The sequence below is a fragment of the Myxocyprinus asiaticus genome, chromosome 23, assembly GCF_019703515.2.
Source record: "Myxocyprinus asiaticus isolate MX2 ecotype Aquarium Trade chromosome 23, UBuf_Myxa_2, whole genome shotgun sequence".
NCBI lineage: Eukaryota > Metazoa > Chordata > Actinopteri > Cypriniformes > Catostomidae > Myxocyprinus > Myxocyprinus asiaticus.
Genome location: NC_059366.1, coordinates 43,437,975 through 43,465,403, shown reverse-complemented (window position 1 = coordinate 43,465,403; position 27,429 = coordinate 43,437,975). Strand labels below are relative to the sequence as shown.

At 37.6% G+C, this 27,429-nt stretch overlaps 1 protein-coding gene across 1 annotated transcript; it reads right to left on the bottom strand.

The window, feature by feature from the left end:
• Positions 1–1,163: 1,163 nt before the first annotated feature.
• lhcgr (luteinizing hormone/choriogonadotropin receptor) lies at positions 1,164–27,429 on the bottom strand. Its single transcript, XM_051650751.1, has 11 exons — positions 27,275–27,429; positions 15,354–15,425; positions 11,678–11,752; positions 11,436–11,510; positions 8,868–8,942; positions 8,482–8,559; positions 8,140–8,208; positions 6,984–7,058; positions 5,544–5,729; positions 5,188–5,256; positions 1,164–2,812 (listed from the first exon to the last, which is right to left on the bottom strand). The coding sequence occupies exons 1-11, from the start codon at positions 27,427–27,429 to the stop codon at positions 1,594–1,596; spliced, it is 2,148 nt and encodes a 715-aa protein (XP_051506711.1). The 3' UTR covers positions 1,164–1,593.

Here is a 27,429-nt window from a genome sequence, read left to right as displayed (position 1 = left end):
GATGTTTTAAGTTGAGTGTAATTATGTATAACAGATGTTTAAATCGTGTTGTGTTAATTTGATGTTATTGTAAATTGGTATATGTCTCATCACTGTCACGACTGCTATGTTGATCGGAACTGCACCCAAGAATTTCACACACCATTGCACTTGTGTATATGGCTGTGTGACAATAAAGTGATTTGATTAATTAATGTTATTCACTTCACCTGTCAGTGGTTTTAATGTTGTGGCTGATCAGTATATATCCTTATATATATATATATATGTTTGCATTGTGACAATAACAATTTAAATATGAAAATATGCAAATTGGGCATAATTTAATTAAATATGCTAACATTTGCATATCATATACTATTTCATAAATGCTATAGACTTCACAGAAAATGTCACAAATAATAATAATAATAATAAAAGATCAACAACTCACTGGTTGGTAACTGTCACTCCATAGTGTCGCTATTTTTTGAAAAGCAATTTTGAAGTAGGAAACATTTACCCAGGTTTGTTTGTTTTTCCAACATTTGTCCAATTTAGGAAATTAAAGTGTACATAACCAAATGCTGTGATTGGATTTTGCTTTCATTTTATTACACATCAAAAATGACATGGATAAATAACAAAACAAGATTTTCACCCAAGCTAATCGTACAATCATAATACTCTTATTGTCCATCATGTGGCGCTGTTTTATGCTTTAAAACAACAATCACATTAGAATGTCATCTACAGCAGTTAGATATGTTATATAACTTAAATAAACAGGCTGTTACTTAAATAAGTGATCCCTTTAGAACATTAAGACAAGTTCTGTATTAGGGCTGAAACAATTAGTCGACGTTATCGACAACATCGAAAATAAAAAATTGCCAGTGAGATGATTTTATCCTCTTTATTGTTAGTAAGCATGTTTAATACAACATTTTATGTTGAGGCACAAGCTGAATAGTCGGTTAAGAACTAATGATTAATCATTGCAATAATCAACCAAATAGATTAGATAAGTCTATTATCAAAATAAATGTTAGTTGCAGCCCTACTCTGTGTTCAAAATTGGAGTTGAAAAATCTTTTACACAACAAACTTAAATTTACACATTAAATTAAACAGGGAATGCAAAGTAATCAAGTAATAATCAGCAATATTAATTCAGACCACAGAAGGGTAAAATGCTCTTGAAGTATGCGAACGTTAAATTTAGCATTACTGAAAATGATGTAAAAGCAGACTGGTAATTGCCCAACTCATAGGTAATTGTAGAAATGGTCACATAATGTGGACCAATAAGCTTTGGTGCATTTTACCCACTCTATTCCCCAAAACTCTGGTGCTATACACCTCTCTCAATCTGTGCATCTTTTGAAGTATAAGTCAATGACTTTAGAGATAACAGAGAAAATTTGTCAAATTGTCCTCGGAAATTTATCATCTTCCAGATGTCTCGCAAATCAGATTAATTAAAGTTCAAGGGAGAACAGGAGGAACTTGGCAACTAAAATGTCTCTTGATGTCTCTATAATACAGTGCTAAATATGATGAGTCTAATACTCATGGCCTCAAGAAGAATGTCTCTGCAACCTGTCTGTTTATCTAGACACTTTGCATCTGGGATCGAGGCATCAAATGGGGAAACGTGGACATCCACAGGACGGCTCGTGGTGCTTTGTTGTTAGCGTTGGAACCAGAGCTGCTTTTGCTTCTGTTGATATTCTCCGAGCAGTACGTCTTCATTCGGTACAAGTTGGCTTTCCTCTCGCAGCAGCCCATGGAACTCAACAGGATGCAAGCGTCCTTCCGGAACGCCCTGGTGAAGATGGCGTAAAGGAAGGGATTGGCGCAAGAGTTAATGGGGTAGAAGAGCACCAGAAGGATCTTGGAGTTGGTGACCGTGATGAGCGGCACTTTGAAAGCGGCAGAGATGGCAAAAAACGAGATGGGCGCCATGCAAAGAAAGTCGGTGAAGATGAGCACGGCCATGCGTTTGGCGATTTTGGTGTCTGCGGCACGTCCTGGGAACTCTGGATTGCATACGGCAGTGTAAATACACACATAGCAGCCGCAAATCACCAGGAAAGCGCTGACGTTAAAAAGGAGGAGGAGTATTATGTAGGCCTGGGATAAAGGAGTCTCGATGTCCATTGGCAAACACATGCTGACTTTGTTGTAGCTGCTGACGCCCATTAAGGGGAGTAGTGCCAGGCCTAGACAGAGCAGCCATCCGGCGACCATTATCCCAGATGCGTGACTCAACCCTAGTCGACGTTCTAGCCTCAAAGCGTGAGTGATGGTATGCCAGCGCTCAACAGTAACGGTTGATAGCGTGTACACAGACAGCTCTCCGCCGAATACAGAAAGGAACCCGGCAATGCCACATCCTACTCCGGTCTGCCACTCGATAGCATGCTGACTGTAGTGACCACGAGTTCTGAGGTCCACGGTGGCGATCATGAGGAGATACACGCCTATACAGAGGTCGGCGAAGGCCAGGTGGCACATGAGGAATCTTGGGACGGTCAATTTGCAGCGGCTTGTAAACAACACAAGCAACACTGTGAGGTTGCCGGCAATGGCTAAGACATTGATGAACCAAATGGTGACCCGTAAGAACCCAAAGCCAGCGATGTCCTCGCAGGGGTTGAAGGCATCGGCCTCAGGGCTGCATTGGAGTGCGGGTCTGCGCTGGCACAAGTCCAGCTCTGGGTAAAGGAAGTCCACACTTCCAAAAGTCTCCTCCACTGATGATCCGACTATATCTGGTGCAAATGGAACGTCCACCATTATGGAGTCGTCAGAGGCGCTCTCAAACGGACTTCTGAGAAAGAATATACAGAGAGAAAACTGTCAATCACAGAATACTGTGAAAAATATTCCAACTCTGGGTCAAAGCCACTGGCATTTTTTTTGAAGTGGCTACTTCAAAGAAGCTAAAATATAAGATTTTTTTTAAAGGAATGATCCAGGATCAATACAAGCTCAATTAACTGCATTTGTGGCATAATGTTGATTACCACAAAATATTTCCACTCCTCGCTCCTTTATTTAAAAACAGGCAAAAATCAAGGTTGCAATGGAAGTGAATGGGGCCAGTCCATAAACATTAAAATAGACACTGTTTCAAAAGCACAGTAAAAGTACGTAAACATTATACATTATAAAATCGGGAATTTACAGACATTATGCAATTTACCAGATAACCAACATTATTTCATCATGACATCAAAGCTGTAATATTGGATGCAACTTTACACAGACTAAGGTTGGTAATGAGCATTTATCACACTAAAATCATGCTAACATGTGTAATGTTTACATTTTGCAGCTATACCTTTGAAACAGTGCGTATTTTGAGGACTGGCCCCATTCAATTTTAATTGTAAGTGCCTTACCGTAACTGCGATTTTTGCTTTGTTTTAAATAAACGAGGTAATGGTGGAAATCTTTATTTGGTATTAATAAACAGTTTGACACAAATGCTGTCGATTGAGTTTAACTTGCATTGAACCTGGAACATCCCTTTAATTAGTTAATTATGCATGGCTTAATTAATAAATTGTGCCTATCTAATAACGTAATTAGATTTTATTTGTTTAACATTCCTTGGTCACTTTATAATTCCAACTTCCATTTGTGTTAATGCATGGTTTTGATGACTTTTATTCTATGACTATTATGACTAGGGCTGAACGATTAATCGAAATAAAATCGAAATCACGATGTGACACTGTGGGATTATCAAAATGAGAGGGTTGCAATTTAATTAAATAAATATATCTGAACATGCTGCCTGCTGTGCTGCGCGTATGTGCGCAGCTGTTTTGTCTGTAGTGTGTGATGCTTTCTGGTGCCCTGAGTGACAGATGTGCTCCGAGTTCGGTTCAGTGTCCTAACGTGCGCTAAGTGCATTATATTTAAAGCGCTCCAGATTCACTTTAACTGCACATTTGTGTAATTTGAAATATGTTTGGCCGCTACAATTTACTATACAAATTTAAAATAACCCCATGACACCGGGTTTGTTGACAGAAAGGGAGATGAGAGCATTTACCTGCATTAAAAGGCTGTTGTCAACTCATAGGAACATTGTATTATGTATAGTATATATGCTTGCATATACGTATGTTTGTATAAATGTATGTGTGTCATTTATATAGAACTTAAGCAGTTAAAGCAAACAATACATTTTGTAAAGTCTGATTCAAATGAATTATTTGTTAGGGTTAAGTTAAATTTATAAATGTCACACAGCCATCTTGTTTTTGTAATTTTTTTCTTTTTCTTTTATATTTTCTGTGTTTTCTTCATATGAGCTGTGAATCTGACTGTAAATGGAAATATTTAAATAGAGAATATAAAATAAGAGAGGTAAAAAGGGTAGGCATAATTACCTTTGGCTTTAGCCTATTCCTTTTTGGACATAAAAAAAACAAAGATGATGCTGGGTCGATTGCATAAATGAAATGAATAAATGCCGGAATAAAAATAAATGAAATGAAAATGAAATGAACTACAAACAACAGAAATTTTAGTTCCTTCAGTTTCCGTCAAAATAAAAGCTTTCACCAAAATAAAGGCCTGAGGGTTTAATCGGACCGCACAGCAATGCCACGAGCAAGACGTTAATTAAAGAAAAAAATTACTCTTGAATATTAATAATAATTATTATCATTATTATTATTATACAATAATATAATATTCAAGTTGACTGGGTTTCAAAAAATAATGATGAAAAGTGAGCTGACCCTTTCAAAAATTAGACAAAAAAAATTACACAGTGGGCAGATGCAATGTGATTGTGATATTATTTTTTTCAATTTTTTTATTTTTTTTAGTTTGCTTGTTTTTAAGTGGACTCAAGTCTGGTCGGCACTAGAACATGGGCAAAACATTGTTTAATTTTGGTTAAAAGCAATCACTTACATGTTTGTTTTATCCGCAGTTCAAATCGCAATATTTTTCAAACTAATCTCGATTAGATTTTTTGTCCAAATCGTTCAGCCCTAATTATGACTATTATTTTAAATGTGGAAAATAGTAATGATGAAGAATAAGTGCAGAAGGTGCTTCCAAAATTTTGAATGGTAGAACATATATAAACCTAAATCCATATGCTAAACTGCTTTTGAGGTCCAAGAGAAGAGCTAAACTCACAAATAATTCAATGCTGCTCACAAAAATTGGTCTTACTTGGCCAATGGATTGTGGTCACCACAGTGCGACGATCCATTTCCCAATGCAAAAATAAAAGAACCCTCCCTACATGAGAAGAGGAGGCAAAAGTGCAAAGCATTTTGATACAGCATGAAGCCACGGACACTTCAGGTCAATTACAGTGAAAACTGAATCATACTATGAAAATATAAATGTCAAGTACTCTTATTGGTGCCTTTTTGGCAGTCTCATTACTCTAATTCTTTTATGACATCTACTCCTGGAAAATTACTCGGGATGCAAAAGGCACTAAAGGAGATTAAATATTTGTTTAAAGAAATTATTCCAAAGTGACAAATAAACCTGTTAGGATAACTAAACAGTTGAATTACCTGTTAGAGTCCCAGTTAAGCAGGGCACAGCAGTGACTGGGATAGGTGAGGTGGGCTTCTTTCAGGCTCTTTAGTCCCTTCAATGGAGGCAACCTCTTCAAGGCGAACGCTGAGCGAGCCACAAGCATCAGCACATCCTCCAGACCACGAGAGGGCAGCGTCTCCAATGCTGTGGCTGAGACATCCCTGGTGAACAACAGAAAATGAAATGCTGGATTAAATAGAGTAACAAGCTATTTTTGGAATAGCATACTAACACACTTCTCCAACTATTTATGCAGTATGCAGTATGTGTACTGGGCACAGTACGCACATTTACTTGCTGCGTAATTAGAAGCGTCTGCACTTGTATGCTTGCATACTTGCATAGAGTATATTTTGGCCAAAACACTTATATGCAAAGGAAAAAATTACGAGACCAGGTGGCCTACGGTATCAAGACCTAATGACCTGATATTGTTTTCCAGTATTGACATAGTCTTACTGAATGCTCAAAATTACAGATGTACTATACATAATTGTTTTTACTTTAATGCATTGGTTGGGTTCCTTTCGCGTTCACCTGAACCAACCAATCAAGTTGTCTTCAGATTCCTTTGAGAATTAAAGGCAGGTGTGGTAAAGCTCTACAGGAAGCACTGATCCCCTGTCCGCTGCCGGACCCCTGGAGGCACCCGCCCCAAAAGCTACCAGACCCCTGGGGGTGCCCACCCCGGCCACCGACGACCCTGACCTCTCCCAAGCGGTCGCCGGCAACCTTGTCCTCATCCCTGCTCTGGAGCTGACCAACCTCATCTCTCCCTTGGTGCTATCTGGCCTCAACCCAGCTATGAGTCTGCCTGAACTCATCCCTGTACCTGACCCCGCCCCCTTTGTAGAGCTGCCCCCGGGCTGCCGGACCCCTCTTCATTCCTGGAGTTGCCTTCCCGTTCACTAGACCCCACCAACTTCCCGGATCCACCTCCCCGGCTGCCCCCCCTTGGTTGGTACTACCTGCACCTCCTTGGCCTTCCTGTCTTACTGCCCCACCCTGGTCTGTCTTACCAGCCCTGCCCTGGTTTGTCCCACCTGCTCTGCCCTGGACTGTTCCGCTGGTCCCGCTCTGGACTGTTCTGTCTGGGCATTCTTTGATTTACATTTTGCCCAGTTTTTGTTTTGTATATTTTTTACATGTAATAAAGGACTTTTGCTAGAGGATTGGCTGTCTGCGTTTGGGTTCATTACACGTATCCTGACACTGAGGACCTACTAAGTTTAAAAGGTTTTTTCTTTGACACTTGGTCGTGTCATATCGGAGCCAGGACTCTAAAACAGAGGTATGACACCCCTGTTCTCTGACTGTCAAGGTGGTATTGGATTTAAAAGTGAAGAGCTGGAATTTGCAAGAGCAATGGACAAGTAACAGTCTGTGCACTGGCATTTGTGTACATTATCACTTACAGCACTGTAGGACCAAAAGCTCTTTTGAAAGCATCTTCATGGATAACACGCAGCTCTTTGTTATTCTTCAATACCCTGAAAAGCAAATAGATTATACTTAATTTAAAACAACCTCTGTTAAGCAATGTATGGCAAAAATTCACTGTAAAAAAAATACTCTTAAATCTTTTTTTTAGCCTATTTTTAAGATTTACACATTTTTATTTCATATGAAAATTCCAACAGATTGAATTGTGTAACTTTAACATTTTTTTAATAAAACGTATTAATTTGATAAATTAAAGTTTTATTAATTTAATATTGTCAAAGATTACACAATTCAGTCTGATTGAGTTTTGTTATGAAATTATAATGCATAAAGCGTAAATCTTAAAAAGAATTAGGCTAAAATATTTTTATTGTATAGTGACCATGTTTCAGGCATTACGGGATGTCATTTTGGTGCTTTTATTTACAGTTCAAGCGTATGTATCATAAAATTATTTAATGTTACTATACCAACTTACTGGAAAAATTTGCTTTAACCACTACAGTAACACAGGTGGTAAAACAGAAGGCCATATGATGAATTAAATTTAAACAAGAGTGGTCCATCCAGGTGCAATTATCAATAAATTATGTAAAGACAACACACAAAACACCATCAGGGTAACACAAGTGACACTGAAATAATGCAATGTACATAACTGATGTCAAATATAAAACAAAACATAAATATTTCAGTAGAATATAATTTAGTTAAATGTGATGGCTCAGACAGGGACTTCTTGGAATTCCCAATTATTGTCTTTCACCTTAATTTTAACATTTTGCCGTAAAAGTACATGTATTTTGTTAAGCATAATATTCATTTTTACAATGTAAATCATAGCCCACTTTTTACTTCTAAAAGAACAATATTTGATTATTTTATAGCACAATATTCACAGACTGTCCATGTCTGTGCATGTCATCGCAGCATGACCGTACTGAAGAGTGTCACAAAGCAGTCGTAGCGCGCATACGTTGAACGCGTCCGTACGGGCTCATGGTCAAAATAGTATACTTTGAAAGGCTGAGTGCTCGACCGTCCACAAGACGGAACGGCACGTGGCAAAACTACGTATATCTGAGCTCTAACTATTACAAATGCAGTAGAGAGAGGGGTTATATTTACAGTTTATCTATTTGTGTCCCATTGAAGGCGTGGCTCTCGATTTCTCTAAATCCATTGTTGAAGAGATTCCTGGAAAGAGAAAAATAGTTTATTAGCAGGTAAGCTAATGACTTAATGCATGTAAAAAATACAGTATTCAAAGATTGCGGCCTAACCCTGATTTATGCATGCACCATGAGCAGTTTTGCCTTATTATTTGTGATTATAGACTGGGCAATTTTGTTTACATACAGATAAAGAGATTGATTACTCAGGAATCAGTGCATACATGCAATTCAGTGACACACAAAAAAGCAACAATTAAAGAAGCATGTTTGTCTTGCGACAGTAAATGATACTCACATTGTGGTGTATTCACTCGTCATTCCGATGAAAGCGTTTGGTGGGACTGACTGAAGGTGGAGATTATCACATATATCCCTGTAAAAAAGGACAAAATCACCGTAGTATTTAAACAATAATAACCCCTTTTGCTGTCATAACTGCGTAGGCCAGTCTTTTACTGATCATGGTGGATTAGCCATCTGTCATAGTTCTTCATCTCACATACAGCCAGCATTCTGGCCCGCAGCTCTTTAAAAGTGTGAGTGTATCTATTTGATAATCTATTTTCTGTCTGAGAAAGATGACAGACGGCAGTACGCTGGCTTTATAGTTGCACTATTACTGTCCATCATTTGATCACATCTCTCTCACAGATCAATGAAGTAGCAGCCCAGTAAACTCACAGTATAAAATAGGACTCCATTGAGAAGATAGAGGTCAGGTCAGGGAATACGGTTATACCCGTGTTGGAAATGCTCCTGTGGAAATTAAAAGTAATAGAACTTGAGTCTGGACCACTAAAAGAAAACGTAACCAACAAAACTTGAGCTACTCACCACGTAAACACATTTTTATGAATGCATTAATGTAAATTGGAGCATGTCTTCAAATTATAAACAGAGGGAATTCTGTCATACATGCATGATAAAAATTGCAAGTAAACTGAAATACTTCAAAAACACAGACTATAGAAATCCATCCACTAGATCAAATGGGTAACAACCAATCAGAAATATTTTTCACATGCCAGGATATGAATTTTCAGTATCTACAATTTACTTTTCACTATCCGCAATGGAATTATTACTAGTGAAAAGGATCATTCTTAATATCAGTAAATAGTATCATTTGCACTAAGAAAAATGTTTAAGGAATAGTTCACCCAAAAATGAAAATTCTCTCATTATTTAATCACCCTTATGCCATCCCAGCTCTGTTGGTCCATACAATGCAAGTGAATGGTGGCCAGAACTTTTAAGCTCCAAAAAGCATATAAAGGCAGCATAAAAGTAATCCATAAGACTCTAGTGGTTCAATCCATGTCTTCAAAAGCGATCCATTTGATTTTGGGTGAGAACAGACCAAAATATGCCTCCTTTTTCACTGTACATCTTGCCATAGAAGTCTCTTGGCATGATCATGATTTCAAGCTCGATTATACCTCCTAGTGCTTGATGCATGAGCAGAGTGCTAAATGGCACTAGGAAGTGTAATCGAGCTTCAAATCATGAACGCCTGCTGTCAAGATTTATAGTGAAAAAGGAGCTATATTTTGGTCTGATCTCACCCAAATCCGACTGGATTGCTTCTGAAGATATGGATTAAACCACTGGAGTTGTATGGATTACTTTTATGGTGCCTTTATGTGCTTTTTGGAGCTTCAAAGTTCTGGCCACCATTCACTTGCATTGTATGGACCTACAGAGAGGAAATATTCTTTTTTTTTTTTTTTTTTTTTGGATTTTTCCCCTTTTTCTCCCAATTTGGAATGCCCAATTCCCGATGCGCTCTAAGTCCTCGTGGTCGCATAGTGATTTGCCTCAGTCCGGGTGGCGGAGGACGAATCCCAGTTGCCTCTGCATCTGAGACAGTCAACCCGTGCATCTTATCATGTGGCTTGTTGAGCGTGTTGCCACGGAGACATAGTGCGTGTGGAGGCTTCACGCCATCCACCGCGGCAACCACGCTCAATTCACCATGCGCCCCACCGAGAACAAACCACATTATAGCAACCACGAGGAGGTTACCCCATGTAACTCTACCCTCCCTAGCAACCAGGCCAATTTGGTTGCTTAGGAGACCTGGCTGGAGTCACTCAGCACGCCCTGGGATTCAAACTAGCGAACTAGCGAACTCCAGGGGTGGTAGCCAGCGTATTTTACCACTGAGCTACCCAGGCCCCCCGAGAGGAAATATTCTTGTAAAAATCTTCATTTGTGTTCAGCAGAAGAAAGAAAGTCACACACATCTGTGATGGCATGAGGGTGAGTAAATGATGAGAGAATTTTCATTTTTGGGTGAACTGTCCCTTTAATTCGGGAGAATGGCAATACTCCTGGAAATACCTATTCTTGATATCCAAACATTTTTTATTTTAACTAGTAAAAAAATCTGCATTTTCACTCCTATTAAAAACGCAATTACATATTTCAATATCAATAATGAATTCTTACTAGTTGAAATTCCAATTTCACATATCAGCTATGTACTTCTAAGTAGTAACAATTATCATTTTTTTATGTCAATAGTCACTGGTACAAACATCTATTCCTGATATCAACAACTGAATTACAACTAGTGAAAATGCACATTTTTTATTTCTGTAAATGTATTTCAAACATGTTAGATTTGGTATCTCAGGTATCTGGACATTGATTTAAGATATCAATAAATTGAAGATTAATTCATGATATCTTAAAAGGATTTCTTACTTGTTAAAATCACATTACAGCTATCAGAGATAAACTGTGACAAGACAGGAGATGAATGAGGATCTAAATGCAGTCTTTTTAATAAAATAAAGGTAAACCAGGTAACTTAGAACATAATGAAACAAAACACAGGGAACAAAACACAGCACAATACAGATGAAGACTGACAAAAAACCAGGGGAAAACAAGGGCTTAAATACACAAGGGAAAACAAGGGAACGAGGAACACCTGGGGAAACAATCAGGGGAAAACCAATCATGAAAAGAAGCTACAAAGGACTGCAAAACTAACAGGAAACAGGAACAGGGAACTAAACCAGAATTTCAACATAAGTCAAAACAAACAACAGGGAATATGTGACATTAACAATGGCACTAGTGAAAAGCAAATTACAGATATAAAACTGTGCTGTTTGTACCATTTGTAATTCAATTGTTGATATCAGAAATTTATAACTGGATATTACCATTAGCATTTTGTATCAATTCAAGTGTGATTGATGACAACAGAAAGGAAGATGAAGAAAACAGTTTGCTCACAGATATCTCAATTTGGGAAGATGGTTGAATGCCCGCCGGTGGATGTGAACCAAGCTCCGTGTGTTTTGGATTGAGCTGTAAAAAATTCTTGCATGAGAAATCTCAAACTAATGACACATTATTGTGAAAAGAGCCTGTCGGGGAAGCTGCTGTTACAGTATGTCATAATTACTCATATGCATGGAAATCAAGTCAATAATCCGTGAATTATCACTTTCTTTGATACTTGAGTGCTTCCTTACATCTCTGAGACATTCAGAAGGTTGTTAAATGCTTCCGTCTCGATGGTTTCCACTGAAGTGCTCTGTGCGATTTCTCTGGAATAAAAAAAAAAAGAAATCAAAGAAAATGATAGTCCCAAACAACAACATTTTATGCATTTCTTTCTTCTTGAAGTCAACACAAAACATATTTCCAAGTAAAACAGATTATTCAAAAAAAGAAAAGTTTGGATGGGACTCAATTTGATCCCTTTGGGAATTGATCGGATAATGAAAAGCGACGTCAGATAAAAAGGACTGTCGTTTCAGAGGCAGGGCAATTATTACATTTTGAGGAAAGATTGCAAAGACAAACATTTCTTTCTTTGGAATAATGTGCACTGATGTATTGTGCACAATAAGACTATTCAGCTCAAATAATCATGTTTTTACAGAATAAGTGCTATAACAAAAAATACAACCTTCACATTTCTGCTTTAAAACCTTCAGGAACACCTGCGCCATAAACCTCCATTGTAGAGTTGGAGTACTTGAGTTTGGATTGGACTCAAGTCCAAGTCACGAGTCCAAAGTTTATGGACTTAGACTTGTCACAGACTCGGATGCATTTTTACTTTTGACATTTGTGATGCAATAAAAATAAATAAATAAATAAATAACAAAACAGAAATTAATGAACACATCTATGTCTGCATGCAGCTGTATTAGCCCCTGAAGTCGTAGACATAGCCATAGTTGTTTCACTGTGTTTAAGCAAACACACGCACACACACATACGCACGTGCGCAGGCACACTCATCAGTCAACCAATATGCTTGAATGTTACTACAGAGACTACTGTATAATATCGACTACTGAGGTGGCTGGCACGATGAAAACATAAAGACTAAAACTAAACAAGGCAGTTTCACAAGACATGGGACCTGACAACTGGTAAAATTGCACATGCCGTTTGTGCAGCCAAGCCGGTGCTCGCATTGCGGTTTCATCATGGTTAAAAACTTAAAATCAAGAACTTCATTGAGTCAAGTCACCCACATCATGTCTCTCAGGATAGCAAAATAAAAATACATAAAAATAGTATTAATATGGGATATTAAATCTTTTTAGGCATAATGTATCTACACATGTAGGCTTCTGTAGTCTCTTGTGGTCCACACAGTGTTGTCAGCTTGAACTGGTCCATAATAGCTTGATGAATTAACTGTGTAACTTTTTAAATAGTCGTGGAAAAAAAGTGTTATTGCTAAAGCATACAGCAGCTCTAAACAGATAAACAGCACCTATTTATTATTGATTGACTATTTTCAAAGCATTGACAAGCCGCTTAAAATACATTCTTTTACAGCATTTGTCCACCATTCATAACATTCAACCATGCACAATAAAATATTAGGATATTTTGGGCATTGAAATGTTTTGTTTATCATTTAATTATAGACTATAAAATAAATGCATTATTCGATGACAGAGTTTGTGAAGTGGCGTAGTGGCCTAAAGCACAGAACTGGTAAGCAGAAGGTTGCAGGTTTGATCCCCACAATCATTGTGTCCTTGAGCAAGGCACTTAACTCCAGGTTGCTCCAAGGGGATTGTCCCTGTAATGTTGAGGTCCAGTGCACTGTAAGTTGCTTTGGATAAAAGCATCTGCCAAATGCATGAATGTAAATGTTACGAGATGAATTTAGATGGTTATGAGGTTTTTATTTTAAATGTTTATTTATTTATTTTTTTTTATTGTAAACCACCGGGTAACTTATGCACGTCTTTTTTAGCCTATATCTCTGACACGTTTGAAGGACAATTCTGTTAAATTTATGACTCAAAATTATTATTCTCCATGTTTATGCGGTTAAAGAAGAGCTCAATGAAATTTTCTCTGGTTGGTATTTAAAGATTTTAGACTGATTGCAGACCAACGCGGCTGCCGCTCAAGCAAATATCAATTATTATTATTTTTTTAATCCTCTGCGGCAGCTGCTGTGAGATGCACACACGGAAGCATCTGGGATTTAGGTACACGAGCAGCACGCAGAACTGCCCTGCACTGTACGGTTTCCCACAAATTAACTAGAAAATCATGTCCGTGACGACGTGGCCCCAATATTAGTATAGACTATTATTTCTTTAGATAGGGATAATTTTAAATAAAACTAAATTAAAATTCGAAAAATGCAGCTTTCACTTTCTTTAGTCTATGTTTGAGTGGAGGGGAAAAAGCAACAAATAATTGAAATGTCAACAGAACACAATAAGAAGTGTGTTGAAGGACAGTTTTGTCTTCATACACCTATGCATATGCTTTCATTCTGAAACCACTTTGAAGTTTGTTCAGCAGGACACTAATCATAAAATGTATATATGAAAGGCAACAGATGAGTTTTTGTTGCATTTATATTTACAAACTGTTTTTCTTAGTTGTGAAGTTTAAAATAAGCTTAAAATATTGATATTTGAGTTTAATTCAGATTCATGAACAGATTCAAACGACTCGACTCGGACTCGGCCTATTATGGACTTGATCTTGAGTCAGACTCGGCCCCTTTTGGACTCGATTGTTTAAAGACTCGGACTCAACTAAGGTGGTCTCGAACCCAACAATACTCCACTGTAAGGGTTACCATTGTGTGTTACTATGACCACAATGTGCATTTTTAATTACAAAAAAAGAAAGACAACTGAGGGACAAGCCAATCGAGTTCTGACACAAATTCTGCTAGACAAATTTCACTTGTATCGAACCTGGAGCATTCCTTTAAATGAAATCTAAATTAATTTAAAAAAAGCTTATTTGAAGGGGGCCTGGGTAGCTCAGTGGTAAAATACTCTGGCTACCACCCCTGGAGTTCACTAGCTTGCTAGTTTGAATCCAGGGCGTGCTGAGTGACTCCAGCCAGGTCTCCTAAGCAACCAAATTGGCCCGGTTGCTAGGGAGGGTAGAATCACATGGGGTAACCTCCTCGTGGTCGCTATAATGTGGTTCGTTCTCAGTGGGGCGCGTGGTGAGTTGACCGTGGACGCCGTGGTGGATGACGTGAAGCCTCCACACGTGCTATGTCTCCGTGGCAACGCACTCAACAAGCCACGTGATAAGATGCATGGGTTGATGGTCTCAGACACGGAGGCAACTGGGATTCGTCCTCCGCCACCCAGACTGAGGCGAATCACTATGCGACCACGAGGACTTAAAAAGCACATTGGGAATTGGGCATTCCAAAATTGGAATCCACCCCCACCCCCCCCAAAAAAAGCTTATTTGAGGTCATAGCTAGAGACAAAAAGATGCTTCTTTTTCAGATAAATGACACTGAAATTTAGTTCCAAGAGAATACATTTCTTCACCATGTGCAGGGACACGAGCCCCTGAATTCTAAGTGTGATATTAAAACCGTCATATAACCGTACTAGCTCTTCATGCCAAAGAATAATCTATTCTGTGCGAGCATTTCATTCTGTTCCTCCCTGGATGTCTTGAGCTTTTTCAAAGAGCTGCATGGAAAAATTGGCAACGGAAAATCTTTCAACACTTTTGAAAAAGGGAGTAGACATCAAAAATCTTCACAGATCATAGGACGAGGAGATGAGCCTGTTGGCTTGATGTGGAGAGATGATACATAGTGTTTTCCTTATGTGGGCATGCTATATATCTGGTTATCTGTCATCATTTTAAAACACAAGTGAAATGAAGAATACTCACATTCTTTTTACACCTTTCAGGCCATCGAAACTGTGACTGCTGATTGTTCTTACTGAAATGTAGTTCAAAACTCTGAAATAGAGATTCAAAGAAAAAGTTAATAAAAATGTAATTTCAGCCATTTTTACTGTAGTGTACATTTTCAATGACAAGCTACATTTTCCAATGAGAAGCAGTTTAGCATCATCAAAATGCTACATTTTGTCACATTGTACTGCAAATATAACAAACCAAGACAGTAATCAAACATGCTGACCTAAATCTATTCTCTCTCATGTAGGGTTGAGAAGTCCAAATCATTTAAGTGAATCAGTTCATGTACTGTAAATGAACAAGTTAAAATTAAATGATTCACCGATTTGCTTAAGTAGCGTTGAGAGGTCAAATTCATTTTAGTGAATCTTTTAGTATGGGAGGTTCAAATGAATCAATTCAAATAAACGGTTCACAGATTTTAGTGTATCTGTTCATCCATAGCATTTATGTAAATAAATCAGTACAAATAATTGAGTTGCGTTGAGAAGTCAAATTTATTTTAGTGAATCTTTTAGTGAAGGGGGTTCAAATGATTGATTCACCAATTTATTTTACCAATTTAAGAGCATTAAACAATTTGTGCAGAGAAGTCGAAATTCGTTTTAGTGAATCTGTTAGTTTGGGGGGTTCAAATGAACCAATTCAAATGAACGATTCTCAGATTTCAGATTTCAGTGTTCATGTAAATGAACCAGTTAAAATAAACGATTCATGATTCGCATTTAGATGAAACATTGAGAAGTCCATTTCATTGTAGTGAACTTGTTCAGTCGGAGTGTGCATGTAAATAAACCATTTAAAGTAAACCATCCATGTTCAGGAGTCGAATTCATTTTAGTGAATTAGTTCATTCGGTAGGCTTATGTAAATGAAGAAGTTAAAATAAACTAATCATCAATTCGCTTATAATTAGCGTTGAGAAGACCAATTCATTTTAGAGAATTTGTTTCTTTGAGGCGGTTCAAGTGAACCAAAATGAACCAATTCAAATAAACGATTCACCGATTTTAGAAGCTTCATTCTACATAACATGAGTGCTTTAAAATGTTTGAAAAGCCTCAAGGAAGTTTTACATCAGCAAAGCATTTCCACCTCGAAACAGAACAGATAAAAGCTCATTCAGCAAGGTCGAAAAACTCAACAGACAGACAATGACCTCCATTCACTTAAACTTACACCGATCAGCCACAACATTAAAACCACCTGCCTCACTGTCCTGTCTCACTTGGAGAGACAGGGCACATACGTGAGGATATTTGTTGACTATAGCTCTGCCTTTAATACTGTCAACCCTAATAAGCTAACCTCAAAACTTCATCAGCTAGGCCTTAGCTCATCACTATGCAACTGGATCCTGAACTTTCTGTCAGAGCGTCCTCAGGCGGTGAGACAGGGCCCCCACCTATCCTCTACTAGAACTCTGAGTACAGGCACACCACAAGGATGTGTATTGAGTCCCATCCTCTATTTCCTGTTCACACACGACTGTGTTCCTGCATTCCCCACTAACACCATTGTTAAGTTTGCAGATGATACAACGGTGATTGGACTGATCTCTAACAACGATGAATCAGCCTATAGAGCGGAGGTGCAGAATTTGGAGAGCTGGTGCTCAGAGAACAATCTGTCCCTCAATACAGTAAAGACTAAGGAGCTAATCATTGACTTTAGAAGGTCACAGAATGTTGGATATGCTCCAATCTTCATTAATGAAGACAGAGTAGAGCGAGTGCCCAGTTTCAGGTTTCTGGGTACGCACATCTCAGATGATCTCACATGGTCCACTGCTTTGATCAAGAAAGCACAGCAACAGCTGTTTTTCCTGAGGATGCTGAAGAAAGCTGGACTGCCTCAGCAGACGCTGGTGACTTTCTACCACTGCACCAAAGAGAATATCTTAACATACTGCATCTCTGTGTGGTATGTCAGCTGCACTACAGCTGATAGGAAAGCCCTCCAGCGAGTCATCCACAGCACACAGAGGATTATTGGGACTCAGTTGCCAGCGCAAGAGGACATCTACAGATCGCGCTGCCTCAGGAAAGCCATCAACATCTGCAAGGACCACACACACCCATGCCACCATCTATTTGAACTTCTTCCTTCTGGAAGGTGCTATAGGGCCCTTTATGCACGCACTTCCAGACTGAGTAACAGTTTTTTCCCCAGAGCAATAACTATTATGAATCAATCCACTGAGTACCCCCTGACAACTTGAGTCGTTTGCATACAGATCTGTTTGGTCACAGTTTACATTGTTATATATAATTTATATGGTACATATTGTGCATACTGTGTATACTGTGTGTTACTGTTTGACATTTAATTCCCTTCCACACTACTGATTCCGTTGCTGCACTACATACCTGAGCTATTGCACTATTTACATTTGCTGGACTTTCGTATCATGTTTGGTATTTTTATTTTATTTACTTGGTTTATTTTATCTTATTTATTGTTTTATTGTTCTATAGTATCTTAAGTGAGTCGCAAACCTAATTTTGTTGTACCTATGCAATAATACTGTATTTATACAATGACAATAAAGATATTCTATTCTATTCTAATATTGTGTAGGTCCCCCTCATGCCGCCAAAACAGTGCCAACCCGCATCTCAGAATAGTATTCTGAGCTGATATTCTTTTCACCAACAATTGTACAGAGCGGTTATCTGAGTTACCGTAGACTTTGTCAGTTCGAACCAGTCTGGCCATTCTCAGTTGACCTCTCTCATCAACAAGGTTTTTACTATGTGCAGTCCAAACGAATCCCTGAACCCAACTGTTGAGTTTATAATTTTATTTTATTTCCTTAAAAAAGAACTGAATGCATTAACTAGAAAAGATATGACTCACAATTAAAAGTATTAAACAATAACACATCTATATGTATGTTGAAAATCAAGTGGGCAAATGGTAAATGTTGAGTTATGGCACTTTTCTACTGCACGTTACGGTTCGACTCGACTCGACTCTGCTCGCTTTACTTTTCTGAGCATGCTTTTCCACTGCAGTTTAGTGCCGCCTCAACGTGGGTGGGATTATAGGCTGATCGTCATAGTTGCACCGCCTCTACTGCTGTGACATCATCTTAAATGCGACACAAACATTACTGACCATAAACAATAACACGACCGCTAGCTGTTAGCTACTAGCTCATTGTGCTGCATAAAGCAGTTGTTGCATGGTGATTTTACACAAGTGTATCAGTTAAATTGGCCTGATTGTTTTAGAAGCAAGCTTTCCAGTAGCTGGTCAACTAAATAAAGTGAAGCTTTCAAGCAGAATATAGAGTTAACGGAGCAAAACATACCATCCTCCATCGTGGACTCCAACAACGCCGAGTCCAGGGCACTCTCCCTCCCATTGCTCGCCGGTCTATTGCCATAGATAGCGTCCATTTGGTCGAACCACTTCCACTTTCTTCTGTTTGAACCACTCCGGCTGTTGTGGTCCTTGATGGTTCTGTAGTCACTTTTAAGTTTTTTTTTTAACTTTTCCCTACACTGTTGGTAGGTTCGGTGGTAGCCGTGTGCAGCCAACAGCTGAGACACTTCCTGAAAGACTTTTTCGTTTTGCGTCTTTTCATTCGTCGCTAACGAGAGGAACGTCTGCACCTCATTTATTGACCACGGCGTGGTTTTGCACACAGCCATTTCTTTTTACAATTCGAAAGTCGCGTGAACAAATGATATTGCTGTTGCAAACTTTAAAACTAGCGGGTTGATGTCCCGTGTCGCAAATCCAGTGACGCTGGTAGTGACGATTCTCTCTGACCAATCAGTGATCTGCAGGGTTTTGACGTCACATTTGGTATTTGCTCGGCTCGCTTGGAACCTCGACCGAGGTGGTACTAAAAAAAGTATCAGGTACCAGGTACTATCCACAGTGGAAAACCCCCAAAAAGCGAGCAGAGTCGAGTCGAGCTGTACTGTGCAGTGGAAAAGCCCCATTAGATTGATGTAAAAATCACATTAAATCTGACCTGGCTGTTCAAACTGAAGGCACATTGGAAAACTGGTGGCAGAATGGTGAGGTGGTGCTTAGCTAGTGCATAGCAACATGCTAAAAAAACACAGAGAACACATTAACAACAGTATAGCAACAACCTGTCAACTACCCAGAACACCATAGCAACTGAATGACAATGCGCTAAAATCACAGACCACCTGAGCAACTGCATAGCAACGCCCCAGAAACTACCCATCCAGAACACCCTAGAAACCGCTTAGCGATGTGCAAAAAATGTGCTAAAATTCCAAGAATCCCAAGTGGAGACACAACATGCGTTTTATATTTATTTATTTATTTTTAATTAAATTTGCAAATCGATTCTTAAATCGGTTTTTGAATCATTTTGACTTATTCAAAAGAATGAAATTGATACAAATATTTGACTTTAGTGAATCTGTTCTTTTAGAGCATTCATGTAAATGAGCCAGTTTTAACAAACGATTCGTGGAGACCAATTTGTTTTAGTGAATTGGTTTATTTGGTAGGCTCAAGTAAATGAACAAGTTAAAATAAATGATTCACTAGTTCGCATATGAGTAGCACTGAGAAGTCCATTTGAGTTAATCTTTTTGACTGGGAGGTTCAAATGAACCAATTCAAATAAAAGATTCACCGATTTTAGCGAATCTGACTATTCGAATCATTCATGCAAATCAACTAGCAGGCATTCCAGCTGAACACATTTTGTCAAGTGAAATGAACTTCTACAGATATCCCCTGTTCAGTGTGTAGGGAACAGTGAACACTGCATAGGGACCCTGTGAAACAGAGCTTGTATCTTGTGAAGCTTTGTTCTACATAAAATGAGTGCCTTAAAATGCTTGAAAAGCCTCAAGGAAGTTTTATCATCAGCAAAGCATTTCCACCTCGAAATAGAACAGATAAAAGTTCATTCAGCAAGGTCTAAAACCTCAACAGACAGACAATGACCTCCGTTCACTTGAACTTAAACACCCCATGAAATTAAAGGTTTTGAGGCTTTTAGTCCATGTCTGTTAACTTTCAGGCCATCAACAGTGTGTCCTAGTATACTCCTAAACACATATACAAATATACACATTTAAAATGAAGCATCTTTCTCCTCTGGGATTGAAAGAAAAGCCTGGAAAATTTACCAGAAAATAATCAAGCCTTTTCTAAATAATCAAATTTAAGATTTTGGCCTAGGGCCAATAAAACAGCCCAAAGAAGTCCATAGACTTACATTGAAGAAAGGTTCAGAGCCATAACTGTGACAGTGGACTCTTTTGACTTACTAAGCAACGCACTGTCAACCATCCAGACTTCCATAGCAATGCTTTAGCAACCACACAGCATCACACTATAAGCCACTCCGAACACCATGGCAACCACAAACAACACCCTTGCATCATGGTGACAAGTTTTGAACGGGCAAGCATTATTATTATTATTATTATATATATATATATATATATTTTCTTTTTTTTTTTTTTTTTTTTTTTTCATAAAATCTTAAAAATCTATTTAATAAACAGCACTCAGTTTCACCCTCAAATTTCAAACAACAATCAAGTTTTACTGCTGGAAAATGACAATGAAAACAGGTCACTCACCGCTGAATAATTATATTATAAGAGTTTAGAACCCTAGCTAATTAACACCTGCTTTGTTTTTAAAATTGGGTCAGCATGCTCTCTGAGTTTGTAATTGTGAAGTGCTGCTTGTCATCTTTCTACTGCCAGTCTAAGAGGAAACGCTCTAATCTTGTTAGCGTGTCGTTAAACTTCCCGGTTAAGTACCCTCCACTGTGCTGAGCTCACATGGCTGGTATCAGAAGGCTACATTCACACCGCAGCTGAATGTGACCTAAATCTGATTATTTGCAAGGTTGCTCACATGACATTTTAAATGAACCCCATATCAGATACTGGTCTGAACAGCTGGTGCTCCTAAATTGACCCGTGTGCCTTTAACACTCCCTAGACATGCGTATAACAAACCCTGGCATGTTCATCATTATAATATGAATAATGAATTAAACTGCATTTAAAAATGCAATTAGCTTTTTTTTTTTTTTTTTTTTTTTAATGGATTGGACATTTCATATCTATATTTCTATTAATATGTCAGCAAGTAATGGAGTATGACTGTCTTGAGGATCTGTATCATTCATGCCCATATTTTACTATGTGCAGTCCAAACAAATCCCTGAACCCAACTATTGAGTCTATAATTTTATTTTATTTCCTTAAATAAGAACTGAATGCATTAACTAGAAAAGATACGACTCACAATAAAAGTGTTAAACAATGGCACGTCTATATATGCCAAAAATCAAGTGGGCAAATGGCAAATGCTGGGTTAGATTGATGTAAAAATCACATGAATATATGACCTGGCTGTTCAAACTGAAGGCACATTGGAAAAGTGGGGGCACAACGGTAAGGTGGTGCTTAGCTAGTGCATAGCAACATACTAAAAAAACACAGAGAACACATTAACACAGCATAGCAACAACCTGTCAACTACCCAAAACACAGAGCACTTGGGCAACTACATAGCAACCAGAAACTACCCAGCCAGAGCACCCTAGAAACCACATAGCAATGTGCTAAAATTGTGCTAAAAATCCAAGAATCACAAATGGAGCACAACATGCATTTTCCACATTTTTTTTATTTTTTATTATTGATTCTTAAATCGTTTTTTGAATAATTTTGACCTATTCAAAAGAATGACATTGATAAAAATATTCGACAATTCTTTCATGAATCGGACTTCACTATCACTGCTTTGTAGTGTACATTTGCATATGTGTTAAGTTTCGCGGTGTTCAGTGATCTGGAGAAATGAATCAAGTATTAATTTCCTCTTCAAAATGTACTGAATATTTATCCTTGAGTGAAGAAAAAAATATTAATAAAAAATGTTTTAGCCTAGATTTAATATTCACGCAATTCAATTTCATAACAAAATTACATTAAATGTATTTGTGCAATGTTAAACTAAATTAAATGAATAACAATTAAAATATTTCATTTTTTATTTATCTAATTTTTAAGATTACTCTTTTTGATTTTGATGGAATTTGGTTACAAAAAAAAATTTAATCATTTTTTTTTTTTTTTCTAAGTACAGTAACGGAATATTTGTACTTCTTTTCTATACACCTCTGGTCTTCTGAACATACGGTACATACAATACATAACAGTGACCAAAACATTTGTTTGGACACTAAAGATGCAAGGGCATGAATTTCATGGCATAGATAGAATATCAGACAAAGTGGCATTAAACAAATGATGCTAGACCTTTTCTCAAAACTAACTTTTAACACTTTTCTAAAACATTCTTTTGTTTTATACATTAAGTATCTCAGTCCACAATACTAGTAATTCCAGACAGGTGCTCCATCAGACATTGGGTCAGTGAGATTTGAAATCGTCTCCGCTTTGAAGTAAAACACATTAACAGTTTACAAAACATTAAAAGGCAAGTAGGAAGGAGTCAGTGATTACAGTTCTGAAAAGTCTTTCATATTTTTAAGGGCATAGCACATAAAATATATCTGATGCCCTTGATAGCATGCTACTCTTATCAGAACTCAAGGTTTCACCAGTAATAGAGGAAGTAGATAATTTCAAGGCCTCAAGGATTTTAAACACAGACGCTCCTAACGTGTTCAACTCAGCAGACGCAGTGACAAGCCGAATCAAGAGGCTCGACAGTCTTTTTGACAAAAACTACTTGACCTGTCTATTTCGGAAAAGCTTTCACAAGCTTGCCACGTTAACGACCCTCTGCCCCACCACCACTGCTTTTCCAGAAAAGGTAGAGGTGTTATGCGTAAGCAGGATTAAAAGGAGAAGCAGATATTGCATCACCACTGACTGGACTAACAGCTTTATTTTCAATACAAGCCAAAAGAAACTAGGACGTTATGGTGATCATTCTGTCATATGCTGGCATTATTAGTGCTAATGATATTAGAGCCGATGATGATAATGCTGAAGATTACTATGCTTTTTATGTGTATTTTTGCAAATAAATGATAATCAATTGTTTCATAGTTTAATGACAATTAAATATTGTTAATAATTAGTCGTCGACCGATAGGGTTTTTTTAATGGCTGATGCTGATATCGAGAGACCAGGGTGGCTGATAGCCGATATAATGCACTAAAAGCCTTTTTACAATTTGGTGCAGGTGATTTTTGCAATTCCATTTTGTATCACTAGTGGTGCAGAACTTACACACTATTTCTGCACCTCTATAGCACCAAGGCTTTCTGAACCCCACAAAATTGCTTATTTTACACAATATTTACTCTCAATTCAGTCAAAGAAAAAGTAAAACAGAAATTGTTTATTATCCTTTTTTTTATTTTTTTAGATTTGTCAGATTTCGAAACAGAACTCTTTTGTTAATTGGATAACCCTGAAATGCATGGGTGTTTACAGAGGCATACTGACCATTGTGAGAACTGGGACCTTTCCCAGTGGCCCCGCCGTGAACCGGGGCTGCGATTTGACAAAATGGGCTGCGATATGCTGAAGGGGGCTGCGAAACGGTGCCGCGATATGCTGAAGTTGGCCGCAATATACAAAAGGGGACAGCGAAACACAGTGCCACAAACCCCAACCCCGCTTGACTAATTATCTCCAGGTCCGATTTTTTCCCCCAGTGCACCCCTGGGTGTTTAGCCGGGTCGCTAAAGACCCGTACAGTGTGTCTGTCACAAAATGCCCAGACAGTGTCAAATTTTCAAAACTTGTTCAAGACAATTAGAAAATAATAGAATAGAACACATTCTGATATATTTTGATGTTTTCTTTTTTTAGATTTCAAAGAGATGATGCACCAAATATAGAGCAGGATTCATTAATTCCAAATGTAAATTTCATGAGGCGCAACATAGTGAGCTACACATAACACATAAGCTATAAATAAGCTACACATCTGTAATTTCTCAGGCACGTTTTAAGTCTAATTAGATACACAACTTACATCTTTTCAGTAGTAGACCCACATGACCAAATCCAAATCACACTGTTCATGTGTTACACTTGCTATAGTTTACTTCCACGTTGCTTCTTCGTCAAATAGCAGTCAAATGTTTATCAAGTCAATCATTGAAAAATCAGCGCCACCTTGAGTAAGAAATAAGATATATAATATGTATGCATATGCATATGGAATACTGATAATTCACCATTGTCACACAGAAAATCAATAAGATATAGTAGTCATTTGTATTTGTCTTGCAATAAACAAAGAATTATATATCCTGTAATAGTAAAATTATATAGATGTGAAATAATCATAAAAATATGATTCATGTAAGTGCAAAAAAATTACACTGTTACATATAACACATTTTTGGTAATTAAGCAGTTATAAAAAATATATTTTTTGCAATTTCGCTATTTTTGTAGTTGTTAAAATATTCAAAAGAGAAAGGTTGAGGAATACTAAAGAGGCACATGGATGAGGCACAGGGGGTGGAATGAGGTCCCAGGATTCTAAAGACCCAAGGTATGCATAAAAGGGTTAAATGGACACAGATGTCTATCTATCTTGCCATTGTTTGGCCATTTTTAGATTATCGGCATTAACCATGTCCACTCTGCCAATTAACAAAACTGTTAACTCTCCATTTTGTGATTAACAGCCCTTTTGATATATCCAGACTGATCTCACTGTGTATTCGACAACAGTAGGTCAAAAGCCCTTTGGTCTGCGCTTACTGAAATTCAAACCACTGCCCCCAGTGGCCAAAGCTGGAAGTGCTGTTGAATGTATGGGCTCCTGTGAGCTCCAGTTTCTGGGTGAAATGTCCACAGAGTGGCGCCAAAAGCGAGTTGTAGAGTGAGTTGTTTTTAGTTGTAAATGATGTCATACAGTCAACAGGACTGCATATATTTTATTAACCTTATGCCCTAACCCAAACACGAACCATAACTTAATCCTCTGTGTTTATTTGTAGTGCAACATGAAGTCACTCAGCACTTTTTCCTCAAACATAATACAGGGTTCCCACTGTAATAAAAAGCTGGAAACTAATAGAAATTAATCAGATCTTCAAAAAACAAAATCATGAAAATTTATAGTGAATATTTTTCTAGTCCTAAACTATATCACCAACTGGAAATTGCTCTTTTTGTTTTTTCGAAAACGCTCTCTAGTAACGCATATTTTTTTAGTATGAAAACAGTTAGGAAGCTGTAAAGTTGTTTGTATGTGTGGACACTATTGATGAACATGAACATCAACACGAGACAAGTAAGAACACTGTTGTTTACACATTTTGTAAATATTTAATGCAACTGTGCAGATAACTATTTATTTACTTTTCAGATAACTTATTGGGTCATATATGTGTTTAGACTATAAACGTGCTTGGCATGGTTGTTTATGAAACACAGCAACAGATAAGCACATCTGTGGTCTCTTCTGGATTGGTATTATTATGTGCTTTTTGTTAGACCTCCGTGGGTCTTTAGAAATGGACAGAAGTACTATGTGAAAAGAGTAAACACAAACAAACATCCAACACAACTTTGTATTTTGAGAAGAGGGCACAGCCTTCCAAATCGCATACTTCAACCAAATGTACTGTAATATCTTTCTTTAATCACCATTAGATTCATATTGAACATACTGAACTAACAAACACTATTATTAAGTAAATAAGCTGACTTGGCAACTCAAGAGATTTGGGTGTGGCAACTGTGGAGTGTAATTACTCAGGTCAGCAAAGTAAAAATAAACCACACCACGTTAGATTTTGAGTCACAAGATGAATTTATACTGTTATATTGCATTTACAGAATAAAGACCAGCAACATAGTGAACTTCAGACTAAATAGATTTGTTTGTTCACATAAAGATGAATGGATAAACAAATTTAAAGATACACTGGAAACTTTATAATGTGAATATGTTGCCCTGTGACTAAGTATAAAAGCATGCCGACACTTTACATTACTGTGTTGATACTGTAGTTACAGAGGCAAGTTTTGACACAATGAACATCATGTACTGTACTTTATGTTTAATTATGTTGCGGAGTTGCTTTTAATTACACATAGTTGTCGTAATTATTCTAAAACATAATTTCTTTTAATACGTAAGGGAGATCAGGGCTAGTTGTCACACACGTAATACACTAGTCAATATTTCTCTATTTTTAAAAAGACACATTATATTTGACCATTCTGAATAGGCACATACAGGCACATACAGTCGAAACTACAAGCTATTGAACATTTCCACTGTTATTGCCCTGGAAATGATTAATTTAACACAGGTTGACCTTTGGTGATAGTAAATGGGGTAAGTTGTCACAATGAAACCTGCTGTTTATTGACAATGATTTGAGAAGAGTACCTTCATTTGGACTATGAAATAGTACCTGAGGTTTAAAAAAAAGAGCCATCTTCAACAACATATATGTATTTAACATGCATTAATGACTTTTCAATCCAATTTAAAGAGTAAAGCAATTATGAAACACAAAACTACCTTCATTTTACAGTTGACTACTGCCTAGGTGTGGTTTTGTTGTGTTTTCTCGTCATCCAAGAGCTATTACAAAATTTTTAGATTGAACTTCTACAAAAAAATAAATAAATAAATAAAAAAAAAATGAAAAAAAAAAAAAAATGATGCAATTGGAATTTTGGCTCAAAACCTAAAAGTTACTGAGATATAGCCGGTGTGTCAACTTGCCCCGTCTCAGAAGCATAAATCTGACAGAACACATGTGCCAGATTTGTGCGTAATTGCGCAGAGAGCGTTTGGAGCAGTTGACACTGAATGCAATATTAGTAATATGTTGAATTACACACATACAGTCATATAAGATAGTTAGATGGTTAGAATGTTGTCCTCTTATTCGCACACTTACAGTCTGCTGTGCGTTCTGCTCTTTAGGCTCTCCGTCGCGTTCGTGCAGGTGATGCTCTTCTGGGAACAGCGGCAGATTTCCGGACACATGAAACAAACGCCGCCGTGGAACGGCATTAACAGAGGACCAATGACAAAAAGGAGAGATTTCCACAT